We start from the raw sequence: 24106 nt of genomic DNA, 5'->3' as shown, positions 1-24106 counted from the left end.
AATTTCATTCTTCTCTCTTACAGTTTCAGGTGCCTGGCAGAAAAATAGAGGGGTCATCATGCAGAACCCCTAATTTCTGAATTATTACCCTCCAAGTCTCTCCAACCAAAGGGAGTGTTCTTTGCCATCATGAAACTCGCCAGACTCAGGTTTCACAACAATCCTGCGTGGTTCTCTTACTCCAGTAGAAATATGTACTTCAAGTCGACCTCCATTCAGGAATACAGCATAATACACCTGTGAGGAACCACAAGCATTTTAGCAAAAAGCCTTTATTCCTAATTTTATGCTTTTAAATCATTTTCTCCAAGGCAACACAGACTCCTTTGCTGGTAATTCAGAAAAGGACACACAGAGGAAAAACTCATTACTGTATTAGTCAGATAACACACAAGTTTAATATTTTTTTTTTGTTAAATCTGGAGAATCTGACTAGTTTTAGCTACTAGTAATGATTTGAAGGTATGGTGGAGTTCTAATCTGGATCATTGTACTGATTTTATCAAAAAGGGAAGGGAATATGTATGTATCATCTGCATACATTACTGAAAATCAGAGTTTGAACTGTATTCCTTCCATAGCTTCTAAAAGTGTTATTAAAAGTAAATGTAAAGGTTCCCCTTGCACATATGTGCTAGTCGTTCCCGACTCTAGGGGGCAATGCTCATCTCTGTTTCAAATCCGAAGAACCAGCAGTGTCCGAAGACGTCTCCTTGGTCATGTGGCTGGCATGACTAAATGCCAAAGGGGCATGGAACGCTGTTACCTTCCCATCAAAGGTGATTCCTATTTTTCTGCTTGCATTTTTTACATGCTTTCGAACTGCTAGGTTGGCAGAAGCTGGGATAAGTAACGGGAGCTCACTTCATTATGTAGCACTAGGGATTCAAACCACCGAGGTACCGACCTTTCTGATCGACAAGCTCAGCATCTTAGCCACTGAGCCATCACTTACAAAAGTGTAATTAAGATTTCCCTAAACAGCTCTTCTAAATTCTTACCTAAATCATACACTAAAGGAGCAGTGTGTGGGTGTGTTTGTGTGTGTGTGTGTGTGTACATACATACATGCCTACCTACTACTGTAATCACACACTGAATTAAGAATGCTTTTAGGTTTGATAAGAGATGGATATTGTAGAGCAGGAGTGTCAAATTCACATCGTCAGGCATCATTACATGACATATCACAACTGTTTTCCCCTTCATTAAACTGGGCATGGGTGTGGCCAGCGTGTAACACATCTGGCTTATCGGCCACAAGTTTGACAGTCCTGCTGTAGACACTAGAATGCTTGTATCACCTGGTTACTGTTTTTTCTCTTTTGTTGTGTCAATTTTCAGTTTAAAATGTATGTGAATTCCCTCCCCCCCAAAATATATTGTTATAGTTACTTTATACTGAAATAATGAATCTACCATGAATTTCATTCTAATATGATTATTATTTTTTAAAGCCAAGATTGCATTCTAAAGTTCAGGAAAGTGCAAAAACCAAGGGGCAATTCAATTCCTTTCAAGAAGTACAGACAAAATTGATTGTTTGAGATGAAAATGGAATTAATTTTTCAAGGGTCCTACTTTAAGCTTGTTGTCTTATTCTTTTATTTACCCATTACTTTCAGTGCAAAAAGCACAAGAACATTAAATTTAATTATAAATTTGAATATCTACATAACAGTTAACTGTAATAAAGGAATCATTTAAAATACACAACAGAATAGATGCAAACATCTCACACAACATTTTGGAGGCCTCTTTCCATTGTGCTGGTTCCTCTTAGACTAAAATATACCAATATTATATGGTGGAGGGTTTTTTTTTGGGGGGGGGGGCGGTACTTCAGGACTTCTTCCTGGACTAGTCATTAGCACTTTGGCAAGATTTTGGAAGTGCAGAACAGAGTTGGAAGGGACCCTGGAGATCTTCCTGTCCACCCCCCCCCCCCCGTTCAAGCAGGAGATCCTATATCATTTCAGACAAATGGTTGTCCAGTCTCTTCTTAAAAACCTCTAATGATGGAGCAGCCACAATTTCTGAAGGCAACCCAATTCCACTGGTTAACTGTTCTCAGGAAATTACTCCTTAGTTTTAGGTTGATTCTCTCCTTGATTAGTTTCCATCCAATGCTTCTCGTCTTGCCTTCTGGTGCTTTGGAAAATAGGTTGACCCACCTCTTCTTTATGGCAGCCCCTCAAATATTGGAACATTGCTGTTCCAATATCATGCCACCCCCAGTCCTTCATTCCACTAGACTAGGCATACCAAATTCCTGCAACTGTTCCTATTTTACCTCCAGGCCCCCAATCGTCTTTGTGGTTTTCTGCACTCTTTCCAGAATCTCCACATCTTTTTATATTGTGGTGACCAAAACTGGATGTAATATTCCAAGAGTGTGTCCTTCTCAAAACATTGTAAAATTGTACTAATATTGCACATGATTTTGATTCTATCCTTCTGTTAATGCAGCCTAGGACTATGCTGGCCTTTTTGGATGCTACAGCACACTGCTGGCTCAGTTAAGTAAATGTCCACTAGGATTTCAAGATCCCTCTCACAGTTACTGCTATTGAGCCAAGTTTCACCTAATCTATACCTGTACATTTGGGTTTTCTGCCCTAAGTGTAGAACCTTGCATTACTCTTCATTGAATTTCATTCATCCTCATACAATAATTATAATTCACCCTTGCTTCCTTTCTATGGCTCAGAGAAAGTGATTGGTCGAAGGCACTCACTTGGCTTCATCCCTTCATTGGTGGCAAGAGAAGTCACAGTTTTTTGGTTTCTAGCTTCATTATTTTTATCATAGCAGCATCAAACTTTTCTCTCTTCTCTTCTCTTCCCTTCCCTTCCCTTCCCTTCGCTTTTCTCCTCTTCACTCCCCTCCTCTCCTATTCTAAATATACACACTGTATCATTTGAAAAATTAAGCTGCATAAATGTTATTTAATTAATTTATATCCTTCTTCCTATCCTGTTAATTAAAATAATATTAAAATAATACAATAAAGATTAAAAATTTACTTGTTTTAAAGCTGTCAAAAGAAGAAGTGGATGGATTTTCTTGAGACTGCATTCCATTTTAGGATCATAGTAACCTGGAATAACTTAGTTCAAAAATCTGAGTAAATACCTGCCAATGATTTTCTCATAAGAGTTAATCAAACAATCCCTTTATCATTCCGTACCTGCCCTGTTTGTCTGCGTTTCCTTCTTGGAGGTACAGATATTTCATTAGTACCAAAGAGTATGATACCAGATTCATTTTTAGTACTGAAGGACAGGTGAATTTCTGTTCCCACTTCAAGAGGGATTGGCGGCATCTCCACAAAGCCAGGTTTAGGGAAGCTGACTGTGTAGATATTCTATAAGAAAGAAGGAATTGAATAAAAAAAATGCTTGTAACAGCAGATCATAACAAATGGTGGAACAGTTTACATTTCAAAGTGCTATACAAGCACTTCTCCATCTGTTAAATTATTCAGCATTTGAAAACATTTGTTAGGCTTAGATTCAGCCTGAAATAATTTTTTATGTGAAGCTTCTTCCAGTATCCTATTAGTTTTGGTCCTGGATATCTAGGATTGGCAGATGGCTGCCAAAAATGTGCTATACCTTTGAAGTTCTCAGTACAGAGAACTATTAAGTAGTTGGGCATTCCCTTGATGTCCCTCTTTTTAGCTTGTCAATTACCCTCCTCTCCCTCCCCCCTTTTCTAGGAACAGGAATCAGGTATGCCATGGGAGTTCAGAAGGAAAGTAAATTCAGAACTAGTGAAAGATGTTACAGGGGAAAGCTTCAGTAAGGAATTTCAAGGCACAAATAGATGGCTAGGTGGCAGCCTTGATAACCAGTATTATAACTACCTCACAGAAGAGGACTCAAGGACAGTATGATATCAGTATCAAATCCTAGTAAGAGAGATTGAGAGATTTGATTCCGCTCAAAACTCCTAGTAAGTTAATTCCAAACTTGGGATGCTAAAATAAAATAAAAATGTATATGGACTGCTATAGGGTAATGGTTTGAAGAACCCAGTAGAGATAAGGTGATAGTGGAAGAATCCTTATAGGGCAGAACAACACAGAGGCATCTGAGGTTGGTCTTATATGCTGGTGACAGTGGTGGGTTCCGGATCCTGTTGCAACCAGTACGCTGCAATGGGGCCCAACATTCACCACGTGAACATGCACAGCATGCACGCAGTGCGCGCATGCATACTTACTGCCCACGATGCTCCAGCTGCTTAGTGGTGCATCATGTAGGCACCATACACTCCGTGCGCATGTGCAAAAGCCCCAATCGACTCAAATAGTGGTAAAGAGAACGGGTGGGCAGGTGGACCCTCTGGAGCACCATACCGGAAGGGTACCTGGTGCTCCTAGCAGGCACCAGTACGCCTGTACCGGGGCATACTGGTCGTATCCCACCACTGACTGGTGAATATGAAAAGTGATCATCCTTTAGATATCCAAGTCCTTAGCTGCCATATACAGGTAGTCCTTGGTTTATGACCAAAATTGGGACTGGGATTTTTGTCATTAAGCGATGTGGTCATTAAGTGAACTATCACATGTCAGGACCTCATATTAAGACCATTTTACTATGGTTGGTAAGTGAATCCTGTGGTTGTTAAGTAATTCACTTCAGTGAATCATACAATCATTAAGTGAATTCGGTTTCCTCAATTGACTTTGCTGGTTGGAAGATGGCTGGGAAGGTCACAGACTGCAATCAAATGATCATAAAATACTGCAACCGTCACAAATGCAAACTAATTGCCAAATGCCCAAACTACAGTCAGATGAGTTCAAGGATGATAGAACAGCCATAACTTTGAGAAAGAATGGTAAGTCACTTTTTTTGAAACCATTGGAATTTCAAACCAACATTAAATGCACAGTGGAAAATTAAGGAATACCTATAATGAAACTTTGGTTTGATGGATTAGATGCAATGGAAATCTATGTTCAAATTTTACCACTGAAACAATGGTAATAAACAATGTAATTCAACCTAAACCTGCACTATAACATAATTATTTATGCTATTGATGTAATTGATTGTATATGATATTCATTTTTCATGCTATTTTTGTAAATTATACAGACATGGATTTAATTTTCTCCCTCCCACTTCAAAGTCAAACCAGTTGTATTTAGGCTCCTTCACTTTTCACTAGTTTATTATCATCATCATTGTTATTATTAGCATTAATAATGTTAACTGAGCTCAACTGATCAATAAATTATTCATGGCTTGATTTGTGGTTTAACTATTTTTCACACTGGTAGATATTAAAATGCTTTATTCCACATCATTTAAGTAACTAGTGTTATATGAGTTTGGCTTAGTTTGTCCAATATACTACTGTAGAATATATTTAAGAATTGTCCTTAGCAATTCTGCTTTAGATGTCCATATATATTGTCTTAAATTCCTTAGTGCAAGTAGAGAAAGATATAATTAACCCACATATATAATACAGTTTGCTATAGTGGAAATATCTCATATAATTAATATAATAAATATATAGTAACTTGTGAAAGTAGGAGGAGAAATGTATACAAAAATTTACCTACGGGCAAGTTTCTCCTTTCTTAATTAATTCAGTGCAAGTTATAACTTAACCATTTGCCAATGTAAACCACTAGTTTTAACTTGCTCAAGGAGAACATAGAGAGTTCCAAAACTAACCTGCAATGTGCACCCCCTGGTAATGCCAAGATAGTCAGGACTGCTTAAAAGATTATATGGTGTCCGGGAAATTTCAATATCTTTGAGACAGCCTGAGTATTTCTTTGTGTTTACTTCTGGTCTGTCAATATAAAGAAAAATAGAGTTATTTTCAAGAAACATTCCAGGACGAAAAGAATTCTATAAACACTTCTTAGTACCTGTCCCTGATCCCTGTCCTCCTGCCCATAGTCTACCAACTTGCTTACTTAGGACTCCTGCCTTCTCATAATACAATCCTATGAAGTCCTTACTTAGGTATTAGGACCATAGAGATGATATGGACAATGGCAATAAGGACTGGCAAAACTGCCATCACTAAGGAACACAGTCATGTGATGTTACACTTTAGGATTGGATCACTTAACAATGGAGGTTACAGTCCCAATTGTTATCATAACCTGAGGATTACCGATAATAAGAATTAATTATGATCAGAATTACATTTACTGTATGTTCATTAAGTTATATTTAGTACATATACAGTATATTTTGCCTCCCATAATCTAAAATGCTCATGTTTATTTTTCTAATGCTAGAATTTCCAGTTAAAGATATTCTAACAATTTACTAGCCTGACACGTGATCTACTTAAAAGCGTCACTGTTATTGTGCAATTTTGAAAGTATTGTATATTGCCAGTTTTAATGTTTAAGTTTGATTTGTACTAACTATATTTGCTCAAAAGGCAAAAATGTAATTCAAAATGCATTCTACTATGTATCTTGAAGTCTTGAACAGAATACTCCAACTTCAAACAACAGTAGCAACACATTGCAATAATCCAATGATTCCTCCCCCCCCAAGGACCAAATAATGCTGACTTTTTAAATCAATATTTACTATGTTCATGTTACCACTCCACTAGCCAGGAAAAAACTATTTCATGAATAGATTGGCATTGAATTTTGTACAGAAAATAAGCTATAGAAAACTGAGATATCCTGAGATAGGTGGGTAACTTATACACTTATCAACTTACCATCCAAGTGAGAGACGCTTGTGAAAATAAGAATTTAATATTTGGCATTAGATACGAGAGACAATCATTCACAATTCATATATGTACAGAATTGTAACAGACTCTAATTTAACAACTTAAATGTTCATAAACAGCACTTTTAAAATTTTGCTTTACTGTTGGTAGGCTGAATTGCGCTGAAGCCATCTCAGCAAAGCATAGCATCCATCTTTCAAAAATTGGCAATACTCAGATGTTTAGATTAAAAAAGAAGGAACTATCCCCATTCTATTCTATTTTGCCAACCAAAGTTAATGTAAGAATTGGGTAATTTGCATGCTGTTTATTCTTGTTTCCCCGTGGACACCAGCAGAGCTAGAAAAGCAGATCTGGTAATAATAAATACAATTTAATTTTAACTTAATGTCAAACATTATTCTCCCATGTGAATTCTGCTTCTTAAAAGTCTATTCCATTTTTATAACAACTTTACTTCCCTCAAGACAAAATATTTCTTGAGCTGTATGATGCCCAGATTCAGAAATTTGACTTGAAGTGATTTGATCAAATCTCTCAATGAATCATTGTTCTGAATGAAGTTGTCAAATCCAATTGGGAACTCCAAATCAACTCACAAAAATCCACATTGGTCTAGAAAATCTACTTGAACAAATTTGAAATGTTGAAATGACTCCAAAATTGATTTTATGGTTCATTTTTAAGGAAAGGCTATGGTATTCCTTAATTACTTATTTAAAGGAACAGAGCACAGTTTACAGAGATTGGCAAGAAGAAAATCTCTGTCCTCAGGCTTATCACATGAATTTAAATTCTAAATTTAGCATACATATGTAGGGGCCATCTGGATGAAGGACGTATTGGAAACAATTTTGAAGTTTTGTTTTGAAGCAATGAAAAAAAAAGAAGTTAATTAAAAATGCCATACATGACTGACAAGGCTTTGGCTTCTAGAATCAATGGAAACAAATCTGAATGCTATTACCAGGATTGCTATACAGAACCTTTAGCTACTGAGGCAATCTTCTGTAACCCATGAGGCACAGAGGAAAACAGCAGAGGACTGAGAATGATCAGCTTTATATCTGCCTTACAAACATACAAAGGCATCTTGTTGTCTTCTGTTCAAAACAAGCTGCTGGATTCCAAATGTTTTCCTACCGGTTCTTTGAGAGTGACTTTGCACGTGAGTTCGTGCTTTGCGTGCTTGTGCTTTGTGCCCACGCACACCTAATGTGCACTTTGACCTCGTGCGCAGCCCTCAAAGATTGCCCTCGGTGTCAACGCTGGTGAGTTGAGCTGTTTTTTTAACTCAGCTGAGGCGTGGCAATCCGCTCTGCCACATGAATCAGCTGAGCTAAAAAACAAGGGAACATAGGACAGGAATAATGGGGGCAGGAGGGTGGAGCCAGCCAGAGGCGGTATTTGCCAATTCTCCGAACTATTCAAAATTTCCACTACCGGTTCACCTGAACTGGTCCGAACCGGCTAAATATCACCTCTGATCCAGTTTAATCCCAAAGGACACTTCCTTAAAATACACAGAAAAAAAAGTCCTTTTAAGAGACATTCCTCTAACCTTGATGGAAATATAAGACTTTAGTTTTTCTAGACTGGACATTTCCAGAAGCACTGGATTATGGCTCACATCAAGGAAATTGCTGTCTCAACCTTCTCAAATGCATCAACTTGAAAAGTTCAGGTTAGATAGTGATTTTTAAAAAATCTATCCATGTTTTCAAATTCTCAGTCCTTCAACTAAGTTGGATCATTAATCCGACCCACACTGAGTTGCAACATGGACTGCTTTTTAAAGCTAGTATTATTATAACTAATATCTAGACTTTTTCCTTCCTGAGGATCCTGATCTAATTAATTTAAAAGGAAAAAGGGGGAAAAATGAATGAAAATAAAACCCCCAAAAGAAATCCAGCACAGCAAGACATAAACCACTGTGTGAAGATGCTAGCTAAGTGTCCATTGCTGTGATTGTGCACAGCATGAGGCAGGTCTCTGTTAAGCACTTGGGGGTAGCTTGATGTGCTGCAGCAGGATCGGTTGCCAACTGAGCAAGCCCCAGAGCAGCAGCTGGAATAAAGACATACACAAATTGCTTTTGCTTTGCCACTGGCTGCAAGCGGCACTTAACCCATGCAAAGCTTACAGCATGCAAGCATTGATTTAAATGTTATGTCTTTTACCTTGATTTCATACTAGATTTTAAAAAAAACATAAAAAATAAAAAAGGGGGAAGAAAGGGAAAAAAACACAGTTTTGTTATTATTTTTGACATTTTTAAAATAACGATACAGCTTTTTAGATAAGTTCACATATAGTCTTAGGGAGTCAGGATACTTCTTTTAAAAAATTCCCCATGTATTCATCATTGTGTGAGTAGGGAACTACATGCCCAGGCAAAGCAAAAGTCCAGGCAGAACTCAGCTAAACTGGTTCTCCTTTTCTTCAACTTGATAGAAGTATGGTAAATATTGGGGCACTTTCATAGAGTTGCAGCTTTTGATAGTATTTTTGCACAGCTTCAGCTGGAATAGCTATAGCAATAGCACTTAGACTTATATACCGCTTCACAGTGCTCTACAGCCCTCTCTAAGTATTTTACTGACCTCGGAAGGATGGAAGGCTGAGTCAACCTTGAGCCAAACTGCTGGCAGCAGAAGTAGCCTGCAGTACTGCACTCTAACCACTGTGCCACCACTGCGCTACCAGCTATGAGGATCTTGCTACAGTGATTCATACTCATATTACCATTTTAGGTAGGATGCAATGAGTTTTACTTGAAATTGTCTTTAAAGATCACTTTGATGCCACCTTCAGAATGCAGTAGACCATGTGTTAACTAGTATTTGTTTTTGAGAACACTTGTGATCAGAAACCTGCCCTGACTGTCAATTAGTTTGCGAGTTAAATTAAAATTGTCATTTTTGACATTTGACCATTATTACTTGGCATTGGGGTCATGTACAGACCCCTTGCTCCAATAAAAATTGGCCAAGGGAGAGATTGCTTCTACTATTTCATTTTGGAAAGCTAATGGGAGCTGAGGCCAGGAACTGCTGCTTCTTAGAGATAGCACCAATCTCTAGAATAGTCTTCCAGCGGAGTCTTCCCCCCTTCCCCAGTTTCATTCAGAAAAAAAGTATTCTGAGGAGCATTGTAATCATATTTGCTTTTATTTTTTTGTGTTGTTTTATTGGTATTTAGCTTTAATATTTCTACCGTTGTTTTTCTTTATATTGTTTTAACCATCAGGAATAGTTCATTTGTGCTGAGGATGGGAGGGGAGAGAGAGAGAGAGAGAGAGAGAGAGAGAGACAGAGACAGAGACAGAGACAGAGAAACAGAGAGACACAGAAAGAGACAGAGAGACACACACACACACACACAGAGCAGGAGTTTTCTGGCCAAAATACTGACATGACCTCACCGCTAGATTAAGGTAGGGTTAAGCTACTGTCAATGGTTCTCAACATCTTCTTCACCACAGATCTCCTTTAAGTTCCTTTTGTGTCCCTGGAATATGGCCATGGAACCCCAAGATTTAACTCAAGATTTAAATCATAACATTTCTTCAAGACTTAATGAATGCCCTGTGACAGCATGGCTCCCCAGGGGTCCATGGATTACAAATTCGGAACCACTGGAGCATGTGATTAGTGTGTGAGGCTAGAGAAGAAAGTGAACAGCTGTGCTGCCTTTCCCCTAACATACATCCCTTTAACTGATAAATGAGAATATCTGTAGCTCAGGGTTGAACTGAGGGGTCCTTGGTGCTCTCTGAGCTTGCTTGTTTTCTTGCAGAGGTTTCATTATCCTAACTAGGTAACATCATCAGTGTTAGTCAAGTACTAGCACTGATGATGTTACCTACCATAGTTAGGGTAATGAAACATCTGCAAAAAAAAACAAGCAAGGTCAGAGAGCACAAAGGACCCCTCACATCCCTTTAATTCCGAGGTGGGTTGCTCCCGGTTCAGCCCAGTTCGGCTGAACCAGTAATGCAATTCAGGCCTGGGTCGTAGAACTGGCAGCAATCCAGGCCTGCCATGTTTTCTCGCCGCCGTTGGGCTGCCGTCATTTTGGTTGTGACTGCGATTGCATGAAGAACAATTTACGTTGAACAGTGCATGTGCGTGCAACACCCCTCTGGCATGCGGGTTGTGAACCAGTAGTAAAACCGGCATCAACCCACACCTGCTTTAATTCCTATGCCATCTTTACTAATGGAGGGAAGAGACATTCAATTCTGTGGCTGAGAAGAGAAGAGTAAGGGAAAGTGTAAGAACCACATTGAATAGAAAGACAAATGAAAGTCTTTTAGTCATTTTTTACAGTTTGATTTTCCTAAAGGAACAGATTAAACTAGTAGACTATTTTATCAGCTGGCATCTTGGAAAGCTATGGAGACAGTTCATTCCAAGATCTTCAGAGCTAGGCAAAAGTTTGGGGGAGGAAAGTCACATTAAAAAAATATTATTGTACTGTATATTGCAGAATTCAGGGAGTTGCATTCGACAGGATGCCAGTGAAAGGGGGAAGATCTGGGATTTTCAGTCCCTTGTTTTCCCTTTCAGAGATATTCTGTTTTTGTTTCATAAAGGTGTGTGTTAAGCCAATTAACACTTATTTTGCTTAATTTCCTGTTGAAAAATGGGCAGTAGTAAGTAAGTAAGTAAGTTACTTACTTACTTACTGGGCAGGAAATTAAATTTTCAACAGATTTTCTGTGGAACTCAAGAGCTTAAACATATGGCCAATTAGAATAAGGTGACCAGACGTCCCGCTTTTGGTGGGACAGTCATGATTTTTCAAAATTTGTCCCGTGTTCTGCGACGTGTTCAAAAAGTCCCGATTTTCCAAAAGAAAGAAAAGACGCCGAATCATCAATTTTAAAAAGGACGCTGTTAAAAAAAAGTTTTTATTTCTCTGAAGTGTCGTTCCCGATGTGGCCTTTAGAGTGCAGTGGTTTCCCTCCCTCCTGCTCGCTTGCAGCGCCCGATGAGGGGCGAGGCTCCCTCCCCTCCTGCGCGTGCCGACGCGTGATGTTTTTGCAACAGCCGTCCGGCGGCCTCAGGCGGGGCGGGAGGCTTTCTGGCGGCAGCAGCGCGGCGAGGAGGAGGCTCTGTCCCGGGCCAAGTGGCTCAGCTGTCAGAAGTTTTTTTTTGCCCGCTTCTCTCGGGCGCCGCTCTCCCTGCAGCCATGCCATGCAAGCCACCATCAGCAACCTGGTCCGGGTGAGCCGAGGGGAGGCAGGCGGGGATCCGGTTGGGAGAGGCTGGCGATGGGGGTGGCTTTTGAAAGGGTTGGGGAGCATTTGGGGAAGGCAATTGGGGGAAGGCTTTTTTTTTTACAGCTCAGGTGCTCTGAGCCCTCCCCCCCCCGGTCAATGGTGTCCCGCTTTACCCATCTTAAAATCTGGTCATTTTAAATTAGAAGGAAATGGAAACAATAATAAATAACTGAATTGTTAGTTCTATCAAACAACAGAAGGTTATTTGGATTTGCTGCTTTTCATTCCAGATCTCTGTGTACAAGGATAGGAAGATGTTATGTCTATTATGATTAATTTATAAAGGTGAAGTTGTGATAACTAAAGTATCTGGATTGTACAGTATTTGGACCTTTATTTCATTTATTTTTTTTATAAACATCCAGAAAGGTTCCATAGTTTATGTATTAACAGTTTAAGATCTAACAAATTTCAATAACTATACATCTTCCTACAGAATCAGAACTGAAAGCCTACAAAATGTGTTTATACAAATAATTTACAACTAGGCAGAAATTTCATATATTGAATTGTGATGTAAATTATTAAAAAAATTCATCACAGGAATAAAAAAATATATGGTCAAGCTATATTGTATGTTCTTTCTCAACTTCTTGATGTATAATTCCCAGGAAAAAAACTAAGGTTCAAAATGTGCTAGGTTGAGAAGAACAGGAATATGACAATTTTTTTTTGTATTCAGAGATGCCTTTTTTGTCAGCACCAGTTCCAGAGTCATGTTCTTATTTGTTAAAAGTTTATCTTAAGGCTCAATATTTTAGCAATATAAGGAAGCAAAATAAATAAATGCCTCTACTGAAAGGTGAGCTTGAAAATTCCTTCTCTCTCTTAAGTCCTCACTGGGAGGGCAGGCAGGCTGGAGAGAGCACCAATTTAGGAACCTGCATGCTTGTTTATCATTTAAGCAAAATATGGGGACAATCCAAGCTACACATGCAATGCAAAGTGCCCCTTATTATTTTTAAAACGATGAAGGTCAAATCAGGACACACAGGTAAAGCTTATTCTCTACCATGTTAGTAATCTCAGAAAACAAGTGTTTTTTTGGTGTGTGTATGTGCATGTATATATGTGTCTGTGTCTGTATTATGTTTGTGTATGGGTATATACATAAATAAAAAGGTGTGTTTGAGATATTATTTTCTCTGTTACATAAGCTGTTACGGATTATGGTAAATCTAAAATGGATTTTTGATTCACTACTGGGATGTATTCAGCAGAATATCAATTATGTACTATTAGGCAGTTAAAAAAATCAACAGAAAAGCACACTTTTACAGAGTTAAGTAGACTATTATTTAGACTGTTTATTTTATTTGAAAGATGAAATAGTTAGCAAGGATGGAAGCAGTAACAGGAAAAAGGCAGGGGCAAAGTATCTATATGACTATCTTTATAAGATATATAAGTGCTAGTTGTTCCCGACTCTAAGAGCGGTGTTCATCTCCGTTTCAGAGCCAAAGAGCCAGTGCTGTCCAAAGACATCTGCGTGGTCATGTGGCTGGCATGACTAAATGCCAAAGGCACACAGAGCACTTTTACCTTCCCACCAAAGGTGGTTCATATTTTTCGACTTGCATTTTTATGTGCTTTCGAACTGCTAGGTTGGCAGAAGCTGGTACAAGTAACAGGAGCTCACTCTGTTATGTGGCACTAGGGATTCAAACCGCTGAATTCTTGACCTTCTGATTGACAAGCTCAGCATCTTAGCCACTGAGCCAATGCGTCCCTTGACTGTCTTTATAGACCTCTCAAAAACTCTCACCCTCCCTGTTGAAAAGTCTGATCCTTTATAAATAAAAGGAGCCTATGAGATTCCCTAATTAAAAGTGTGCAGAACAGCAAATCACTCCCATATTGACCTGAAACCTGTACAGATGCATCCATGTATTTGCCAGGAATTGAACCTAGGGAGACCATATCTTATCTTTTTCTATATTTCTCTTAACGTACTGAGAAATAAAGTCTTGCTGAATGATGAATGAGGCAGATTTTGCTATTGAATCTTTATAATCATCTGCATTTTAAATCACAGTACCTTAAGTTTCTTCTCAGCGATGGCAATCCACCAAAATAAATGGGCTCATCAGCTTTCAGATTGAGACCAAAATGCTTTCCTGGAGAAACTGCTGGTATGATTTCCTCATTGTTAGAATCTATGTCTACAATTGATATATTAGCTGGGGAAATACAAAGACAAATGTTAATGTGTGAGTGTATAGATGGAAACATTTCAAATATTTCTCCTCTCTTTATCTAAATGGTACTCCTGATTTGTACCATTTAACTGTATTTTCAATATACAGATAATTCCGGACCTATGACTAGGATTGAGATCACAATTTCAAGTAAGTAAGGTGGTTGTTAAATGAGTTGGGCCTGTGATTTTATGACTTTTTTTGCCACAATTAAGCAAATCATTGCAGTTGTTAAGCAAATCACACAGTCATTAAGTGAATCCAGCTCCCCCCACTGATTTTATTTCTTGGAAGCCAGCTGGAAATGGAAGCACATCCTTACAAATTCATACTGAGATACAATCTAATCCCCAAAAGACAAGAATATTAAAGTAGAACACTTTGCAAAGATAAAGACAAACAAGCAAAGAAATAAAAATACATGAGAAAAGAAGGCAGTGCCTGAAGATTTTAAATAATTAAATATACAATTTATAGCAATTTTATTTCATTCTTAGAATTCCATTGTGCTTAATGATATGTTAACTTCAGTTACAAATAAAGCATGCAAAAAGCCCCCTCCAAATTGATCAACATTATGATGAACAGAAGACTTGCTTGTACAATTGGCATTTCTAACGCACTCCAACCACTGCTGCTTTCTTAGAAATAAGTGTTCACTCTCTACAGACCATGCAACTCCATTTAATAGCAGGGGATTTGCGATTGAATGCCTCCATACCACCCTATTCCTGATTTTGTGTTATCTTTAATATTATTTTAATACATTTTAATGTCACGTGATTTGCCATTTCTAGGTATAACGGGGTGAGTGGTAAATCTATTTAGATTTAGATAATGGCAATGATCTGCCAGTTGAACTGATGGATGGAATTTTTTTTTCTCTCTTCTTCTTTCCCTTGGAATCTCCTCTAGCAATTTGAGGATTTGAGTTACAAAAGATTGGGGGCCTGAGAAATGCAAAAATCATAGAATTATACAGTTGTAAGGGATCTTGGAAGTCCCCTAGATGAGCACAGGTGAAATTCTGCTATTTGACTGCAACACCTTACATGTATCCCAATATCATGAAAAAAATGTATTGATACATTTATCTGAAGAAACATGATATCTATAAAGTTAGTGCAGAATAGTGAAGACATATGAACATAAAGATATGCTTCAGAAAACAATTGGCTTTATTTCTCAGAATAAATGTGATTAATTGGAGCTATTCTATGGTTTTATAGCATTCAGTCTTAATACAGAGAAATATAGGAAGATTTTAATCTATTAAAAAACATTCTCCCTGATTCCAGGTCTTAGCAAACAATATTAATAGATGGAAAAAATCACATTTTTCTTCTGTTACTCAGTAGCATGTGAAAGTCTTCTGATAATGTTCATTCATCATATGGAAATTCTGTTCAGTTTACTTGAATTCCTACATTTTCTCTGAAATAGTAGGTGGAATTCAATAGCAAGTATAGTTACAATATACTTTTAAGATAGCTTTTCTATCTAAAGGAAGCCTTTTCTTCCAGCAATACAAGAGTTGATGACACTTAGCAAAATGAAACTAGTTTGCATTATGAGCAAAGAGATAACACCAGCAGCATTTAACTCAGTGCCTTTTAAAGTCATTTTAAGAAATGCAAAATATGAAAGACACCATAAAATATAAAACTGACTTCCATTCAAAAGAAATAGTGTAGATTTGTTTTATGAACTTTGGAAAAACATCGGGGCACTGCATGAAAAATACATTTTTTCACTTGGAATACATTTCTGAGTGTAATTTAGGTAGCTGTAGATGTAGAATTATGCCTAGAAAATTAAGCTACCTCATTCAAAACAAAATCATAAGGGACTCATTTGACACTGCAATCAGTCACAACTAACCTGAGCCATCTATAATTGAAAGCAAAAGAAGTTGCCAAATCATTTTCTTCTACAACTTTCTAAACCTACAATTTAATACATCATTTTCTCTGTGATTAGGTAGTTAGCTGTGTTGGATAAGATAATTAGGATGTTATCCCTGCCAAAACTCACCTTCTTTGAGAATTCTTGACAAGGTGAATGATTTCCATTTCCCATCATTGTGGCTCTGGTCACCGACAACTGAAGCTGTTCCTGAGCCTAGATCATAGCTGACTTTAATATGCCCATCACTGAGTTCTATGCTCATGAAATCCTTCTGTTGGTGAGAAGCATAAATTACAAATGTTGATTTAGCAATTGCATGATACTGTAAATCCCACTCTTTATTTTTATCTATCCATCTTAGATTGAAGTAACTGTTCCCTCCATTATCATTTATGCAAGATTTGCTTGCCCCCAATCTCCCCTTTTAAAAAACGTTTATGTGGTTCAAAAAAGAAATTGTCATTTAGATTCATTTAAGGAACCCATTGTGCAAACAGTGGGAACAATTTCTTCCAATCTGAAAGATAAATACCTCTCTGTACAAACTTCAAATTACTGTTTTTATTGGGAAAAGATAATCTGTGTGTGTGTGTAATGCACAGACAAAGAAATATACATTTTATAGTTCCAAGTAAGGAAACGCAGTAATGTAAAAACAAATTATTGTGTTTCCAATCACATATTTACATCCCAATATTACTGTATATGAAGGCATGATGGTCATTTCAAGAAAATATAATAATGAATGATGATGAATGCAATCTGATCGCAGTGTTCAGTTCCTTAGTTGGGAGCATGCAGATGACTTTGGTTATTTTAGAAGTTAAGCAGGGTCAACTCTGGAGTCCCTCAGCTTTAGAGATTCTGGAAGAGGTCAGAGGTCAATGGCAATGGCAAGCCACTCTATGACCCTGCAAAGGCCCGGAATCTATCTAAGGATGCTTTAACTTAATGTAGGCAGTTAGAGACTAGGTCTTATTCCTAGAAGAAACAAACTTTTAGGGTAATAAACCAATGATGAATTTTCACCCAGACATGTTTTATTAAGGAATTATGGGATAAGTTCAGCAGTAATGTCCCACACAGCAAAAAAAAACAAAAAAAAACCCAACAGCACCTTCCCCCCAAAGATGGAAAAAAAGAGAAGAGAATTCATGTCTAGCCTCTCCAGCTCTATAAAAGTGATTCTTTGATCTATACTCTTATATGCACTGTTTGCCATCATACACACACACACACACACACACACACACACACAAGGGCAAAAAATAAGCAAAACATGGCCCATTTTTCGTGAAAATGGGCTCATTTTTTGCAGAAAAAGGACCGTGTAGAGGGTATGGGAGGCCTGAAGAGTGCTCCAGGGAACTTGGGAGGATAAAAACAGTCCTGTTTTTGTGACAAATGGGCCCATTCCTTGCTCCTTTTTCACCTCCCGAGCCTAGGACCGGTCCCGAGCCTAGGACCAGGATGGCAAACCTATGGTACCTGGAGCCATTTGTCAGGGCACATGAGGCGTTGCCCTGTCAGCTGGCCAGCACACATGCACGCATTGGCCAGCTGAGTTCAGCCTTTTTTAAAGCAATTTTTTGCCCTTCCCAGGCTCCAGAGGCTTTATAGGAGCCCAAGGAGCATGAAAAGAGCCTCCCCACTCCCCCCGGAAGCCCTCTGGAGGCTTCAGAAGCTTCCCTGAAGCCTCCGAAGCACAAAAAACTGACCCTATGGGCAAACCGGAAGTTCAGGAATGGACTTCCGGCTTGCTCGGAGGGTTGGTTTAAGCCCACTGGAGGCTTCAAGGACCTCGGAGAACTAAAAACCACCCTATGAGGCACACCCACGCATGACCCCCCTGCGCTCCCCCCTTATGGCACGCGAGCCAAAAAAGGTTCGCCATCACTGCGCTAGGACTACTTTACAGACCTCCCAAACCCTCTGCATGCCCATTTTTGTGAAAAAGGGGATGCATGGGGTGGGGTTTTGGGAGGTGAAAAATGCTGTATTCAGTGTATAAGACGCACACAGATTTTCACCCTCTTTTGGGGGAAAAAGATGCGTCTTATACTCCAAAAATACAGTATTTATATTGATTTAGAAAAATTTAGCTGTATGAACAAATACTGCAAATTTAGTATTTGTTCATACAGCTAAAAAAATAATTATAAGTGTATAATGTACCAATTCTTACTTAAAACAAGCTTGATTTTAGTCATCTATCACATTAAATATTTTTACATTTCATAACCTGGATTCTTGCAGGAATATATATTTTAATATATAAGATTTCAAGTAGCTTTTGTAGCAAAGAGAAAGTCGATTGGTTGGAGGTTACAAGGACACCTCATTCTATACAAGGTTCATATACACTAAACATTTCTGCAAATTGAAAACCAGCATAGTAAATGTCATATGCAATTCACAATTTAATTTAATCTTCTTCAAGCCACAAATTTAAATCTTGCTAAAATCTACTACAGTCAGATTGCTACTTGGAGAAGAGGGTATCAGAAAATCAAAGACGGGGTACCCGGGAAAAATAAAAACATGAGCAACAACACCCAGTTTTCACTTTGGTTCACCAATCCCTAACATACCTTAAACTGTCTACTGTGGACTTCACACCATTCCTAAGAGACTCTAAGGGGACATGCATAAGCACACCAGTGTGCCTACCATCCCTGTCCTACTATCCCCATATATTTGTAGTCAATACATGTGGTCATGTCCATGTTTATACTTATACCAGTTATCTCGTACATGTTTAACAAAGTAAATAAAATAAAATAAAAAATAAATATCTCCACCTAAATGCATTGCTTCTAGGAAAGACAGCCTTCACTGAAAAGAAGAAAAAGTGCCAATCACTCCATTAATAGATATGTGTGTCACATTTTGACTATTACGGGTGCAGGGATATACTGAAATCTATGGTTATGAATCTGTCCCAAAACAGTGTTTCTCATGTAGTATTTGCTGTTAAAAGAAAAAAAAACCCTTATGTTTGCTAACAACACCAAAATCATTGATAAAATAAGTAGATAAATTCCAGTGAATGTTTGCATTACATAATTCGTACCCTCTCCACCGTCCAGGCCTTCCGCATAGCCTTGAAGAACTGGCTCGCCCGTCAGGCCTGGGGATAAGAATTGCTACCCCGCCCGAATGATGAATGAATGTTGCTTACTATTTTTATTATATGTTGTTGTCTTAATATTGTATTCCCCTCTCCCTGGTTTTCTGTGAGCCGCCCTGAGTCCCCTCAGGGAAAAGGGCGGCCTACAAATGCTAATAAACCACTAAACCACTAAACCACTAAACCACAATAATGCCCATCTGTAACTGATAAGGAAGTGCTGACAGCTACTGTATATATTACAAGTGATTCTTTGTTAATGCAACTTAAAAGTTACATTAGGAACAATAAGAACAGTCATATTAATGATCTGTGTTATACTGTTAGTATTATACAAGCTGTTGTATTAAGTCCTCATAAATTATCTTATTTTATCTATAAACAGTCATAAAACTCACAGTGTTCATTGTGAAAATTCATCCATAGGGGAACTGACATATATTTAAGTTTTCTTTATAACTTGCAGGTGCCATAATGTTAACAACACAAGTCTAAGAAGCATAATTTTACCAGGTCTAGAGTAGCAAGATACATCAGGAGAGAAGTAGAAGAAAATGTCTTGAATTTGAACATGACCATGGAGATATTGGGGTTCCATCTTATGGGACGGCTCACGGTAGCATAACCTTCTCCATCAAACTGAACAGTTCCCTCACCATCTGCCACCTGGGGGCTGTGATGTGAAGAAACAAAAAATAATCAAATTTGAAAACTATTAGATATCAGAACTTTGTAAATCATCTAACAGCTGATTAAAATCATCATTTCAGTTAGAATTATTGCGACAAAGATGAGTCTACCAGAATCATTCATTCAAATTGATTGGTATAGATGATTAGAATCACATTTTATGTAATGTAACAATCGCATAACATGCAAAAGTCCACTGAATCATTTTAGCAAGTAAATTTTTATTCAATCATCAATTTAATTTGATGTAGTATATCAAGTACATGAACCAAAAACCTATCAATTTATTGATTTGAAGAAATACAATTTAATTTCCTGCATTCAGGGAATCAGATAGCTAAATGAAGTAGAAATACAAAGCTCTGAATCAAAATTTCACACAGCTCATATGTGATATGAGTCCTTGCTGATATACATATTATATATGTTATATTTGCATCCATATACTGACATCCACGAGATAATAAATGTGGACATATATGTTATAATGTCATCACACAAATGACATATATTTGCAAGATTTGTCATGTTGTCATTAGGTAGCTGCATAATTTGCATGATGTCATGATGCAAATACCACAATTCTAATATCATCATGTATTGATACTGTTTCTACAGTATCTATTTGTTGTATGTATGTATGTATGTATGTATGTATGTATAGTATGTATGTATGTATGTATGTGTGTATATATCAATGGTTAACACATCTGCCTTAGAGGCAATACAGCACAGGCTGTATTACACAAATGTAACAAAAAGGCAACAGTAAAAAAAATATTGGGTTCTGTCTGGATGGTCTCTTGTGACGAGCTGAAGGACAGAGAATGGAAGTAGTGATCTTCCTCCCATATTTGGGGATACCGGGGGTTGTGTGTGTGTGTGTGTGTGTGTGTGTGTGTATATATATATATGTATATATATATATATATGCACAGACACACACACACACATCTATGTATATATGCATATAATTGAAGAAACACCCTTAGACATGTAAAATTCAGTCATTCATTCATGTTCCTATATATTTTCAGTCATTCAGTGTATATGTATGGGGGGAGGGATGATGAATATTGTGAGCTATGCCATACAATTTTCATTTTTCAGAGTGATTTTAATAATGATTGGGGTTTGAAAAGGCTGATCCTTATGCTAAAGAAACCAAATTATGGCCTTTCAAAGTGTCATTTCTATATAAAAAGAAGTATAAATAGATTTAGAAAAAAAGATTGTGAGATCCTTAGCTACAGGAAGAAAGAAAGAAAGAAAGAAAGAAAGAAAGAAGAAAGAAAGAAAGAAAGAAAGAAAGAAAGAAAGAAAGAAAGAAAGAAAGAAGGGAAGGAAGGACTTTAAATTCTTGCAGTCACATTGCCCTCTTATATTTGATATATCCAGAGAAGTGATTAATGAACTAGTTATTCATTTTCATGATGATAATGGTCAAAATTATACTGTAATGTTTGACAAAAATTAGAAATAATCATAACTTAAGTGGATCATTTAGGCTTTAAAAATATGAAAAAATAAATAAATAATTACAATAAACAATATTAGGGGGGACGGGAATTACCTGACAGCACAGCCTTTACACTCTCCTTCAATTTCTCTGAAATTCCACAGTCCTATTGGTTTGCTGTCTAAATAGGTTTCTCCCATGCATCCTGTGAATGTAGTGACTCTCACAGCGTCAGATTTCTGGAAATAGAAAGTATGCTGGCTAAGTATTGAATTCTTTATTAATAGACACCATTACAATTTGTAACAAAAGCCGGTATTTGTCCATAACCTGCCTTTTGAGATTTTTTTCCCCATATACTGCCTAATTTTCAACAGAGTGGAAGCTATTGTGACAATGATTGCCATAGATAGAGAAACATGCCTTCTGTGTCACATCACCTGCCTTCTGGAATGAGGTTACCCCTGAGATCCAGGTGACTTCCAACCTGCTTCCTGTGGACCTTAAATACCGGATTCATCTCTCATGGTGTGGATTGGAAGAAAGCTTACAGATATAGAAAGCTTACAGAACTGTTGTAACTCGAGGGCTTCCTGTATAAATTTCTTGATCCATCCATTCACCCACAACTTTTATGAACAAATTGCTTACTGATATAGATGACTACTGATATAGATAAATGGTAATTATAAAGAAATATAAGAGTTTCACTGAAACTCTTGGGTAAAAATATATACATGTATGAGAAGTTCTAATGTAACATTTTTTAAATTTTGCATCTTCTTTTTTAGTTCATCAAATAACTAAAGGAATTTTTGTTTAAAAAATGAGAACGACTACCTTAAAATCAGTCATCAAGAGGGTGCTTTAGGGATAATAGCAGAGGTGGGTTCCTATCGGTTCGGCTGAGTAGGTAGTAATTTGGCTGCCCACGCCCCCGAACCGTTCTATCGGCGGTGCCATAGGCAATTTTCTACTACTGTGCATGCGCGCATAGCGTGCATCAAGCGTGCACACATCCGAAATGCGTCCCTGAGTGAACTAGCAGTAAAAGAATCCGGAACCCACCCCTGGATAGTAGGATGAGTCTTAGGTTTTCTTTTTTAGATAGTCTTTTCATTTTGGTTTTGTAGAATCAAAATTATCACAAGTTAGCAATATAAGCACACAAACACAACAGTTTGAAAAACATTTTGTTGTAATTGCTGAATTTCTGAAAGAGAATTGTTCTCACAGGAAGTTGTCCTTTTCAAAAGTACCTAATTATCTTTTATGTCTCATTTCATAAATATTATTTTACTTCCAGATATTTAGCAATTTGAGACATATAAGCACCTGGTGCTTTTCATGAGGAATTATGAATATTAAAAATATTAATGTATGAACATCTGGAGAATAGAAACTTGACTTTCAGGCATGGCATGAAATCTGAAAAACATCCAAATTCACTGTGAATATGGCAAACTTGGCGTTACAATCTAATCAATTCACATTGAAAAGAACTCTTAAAAAGAAAACTGTACGAGAGAAGCAAGTTCAGAAAAGGAAGTATTTTTGAATGTTAAACCAATCTACTATGTTGGGTTCTTAAAGAGAAAAGGGTATAGTTGGTCACACATTAGACAGATGTTTAGACTGTATTTGACATTTCTATCCACATAGTGAGTCCAAAGTCCTAAGATAGGCAGATGTTGTTGATTTTATTTTTGTTTTTGTTTGATTTCTTTTGAGTTACCATTGGCTCCTAGCAACTACCTTGAAAGGTCCCTTATCACCTGCACATAATGAAACTGAACTGTGATGGCCATAATGGGCATTCTTCTTCAAGGCATTATATACATAAATTAATGGACTAGAGTGGTTGGAATTCTAGTCAAGTGTATATTTACTAGTTGTTATTGCTAATTAATTCCCCACCTTGTTTACTATTTTATCTTCTACTTTGATTGTATATCTCTTATTTTGTTTTTATGGTGGGAACTACCCAGAGCATTTTGGGGTTGAGGGATTTCTAAATTGAATAATAAATGAATTAAATATGTAATTAAGAATCCCAAAACCACAGTATGATTTCTGAAGATATTTTCCTACAAATTTATGCATCATTTTAACTCAAATGATAACACTTATTCAAAGTGTATGCATATATAATATTGAAATACATGAATGAAATTATCTGTGGATTATGTATCTATTTATAGCACTAAGGTTGGCTAGAAAACACTAGGATTTAAATGACTGGAAAAGTATCAGATGAGAAGAAAGAGTTAACAAAGAATATACTGTAGAAAATTACTTGAGGTTGAAGCAGATGCCAATAATAATAAAAAAATGATTTAAGAGGAGTGAAGCCAAATTAGATTTAAAGAAGAGTTTTACATCCAAACTGGATTTGTCAATCCATCCATCTATCCATCCCAGTACAAGATTTATAAAAAAATTGTACATGTAATTATAAATGAACTTAATGAATGTATATATTATGGAAACAGTATTTAAATAGAAGATGGGAACGCGAGGTCTTTGCAAAACTTTAACTTGTTTTAGGGTTAAATAAAATCTGTAATTCTTTTAATTTATATGCTAAAGAGTGTTTTATGCCCAGAATCTGTCTAGCTGGTTTCAGATTAAATTACAGTTTATTTTAAAATTCTGATTGATTAGAGCTGTTTGGAAGATTGGAGCAGGTTTTAAAG

At 37.2% G+C, this 24106-nt stretch overlaps 1 protein-coding gene across 1 annotated transcript in view; it reads right to left on the bottom strand.

Moving 5' to 3' along the window:
* Positions 1 to 24106, bottom strand: part of LAMA2 (laminin subunit alpha 2) — a 499033-nt gene that overhangs the window by 25169 nt on the left and 449758 nt on the right. The window contains 8 exon segments of the mRNA XM_032215335.1: positions 89 to 237; positions 3191 to 3367; positions 5700 to 5820; positions 8919 to 8930; positions 14064 to 14205; positions 16258 to 16402; positions 19772 to 19934; positions 21525 to 21649. Of these exon segments, the coding sequence (XP_032071226.1) occupies positions 89 to 237; positions 3191 to 3367; positions 5700 to 5820; positions 8919 to 8930; positions 14064 to 14205; positions 16258 to 16402; positions 19772 to 19934; positions 21525 to 21649 (1034 nt within the window).

Source organism: Thamnophis elegans, chromosome 4, assembly GCF_009769535.1.
Source record: "Thamnophis elegans isolate rThaEle1 chromosome 4, rThaEle1.pri, whole genome shotgun sequence".
NCBI lineage: Eukaryota > Metazoa > Chordata > Lepidosauria > Squamata > Colubridae > Thamnophis > Thamnophis elegans.
The sequence above is the reverse complement of the archived record's forward strand: the minus strand, read 5'-3'. Positions and strand labels throughout refer to the sequence as shown.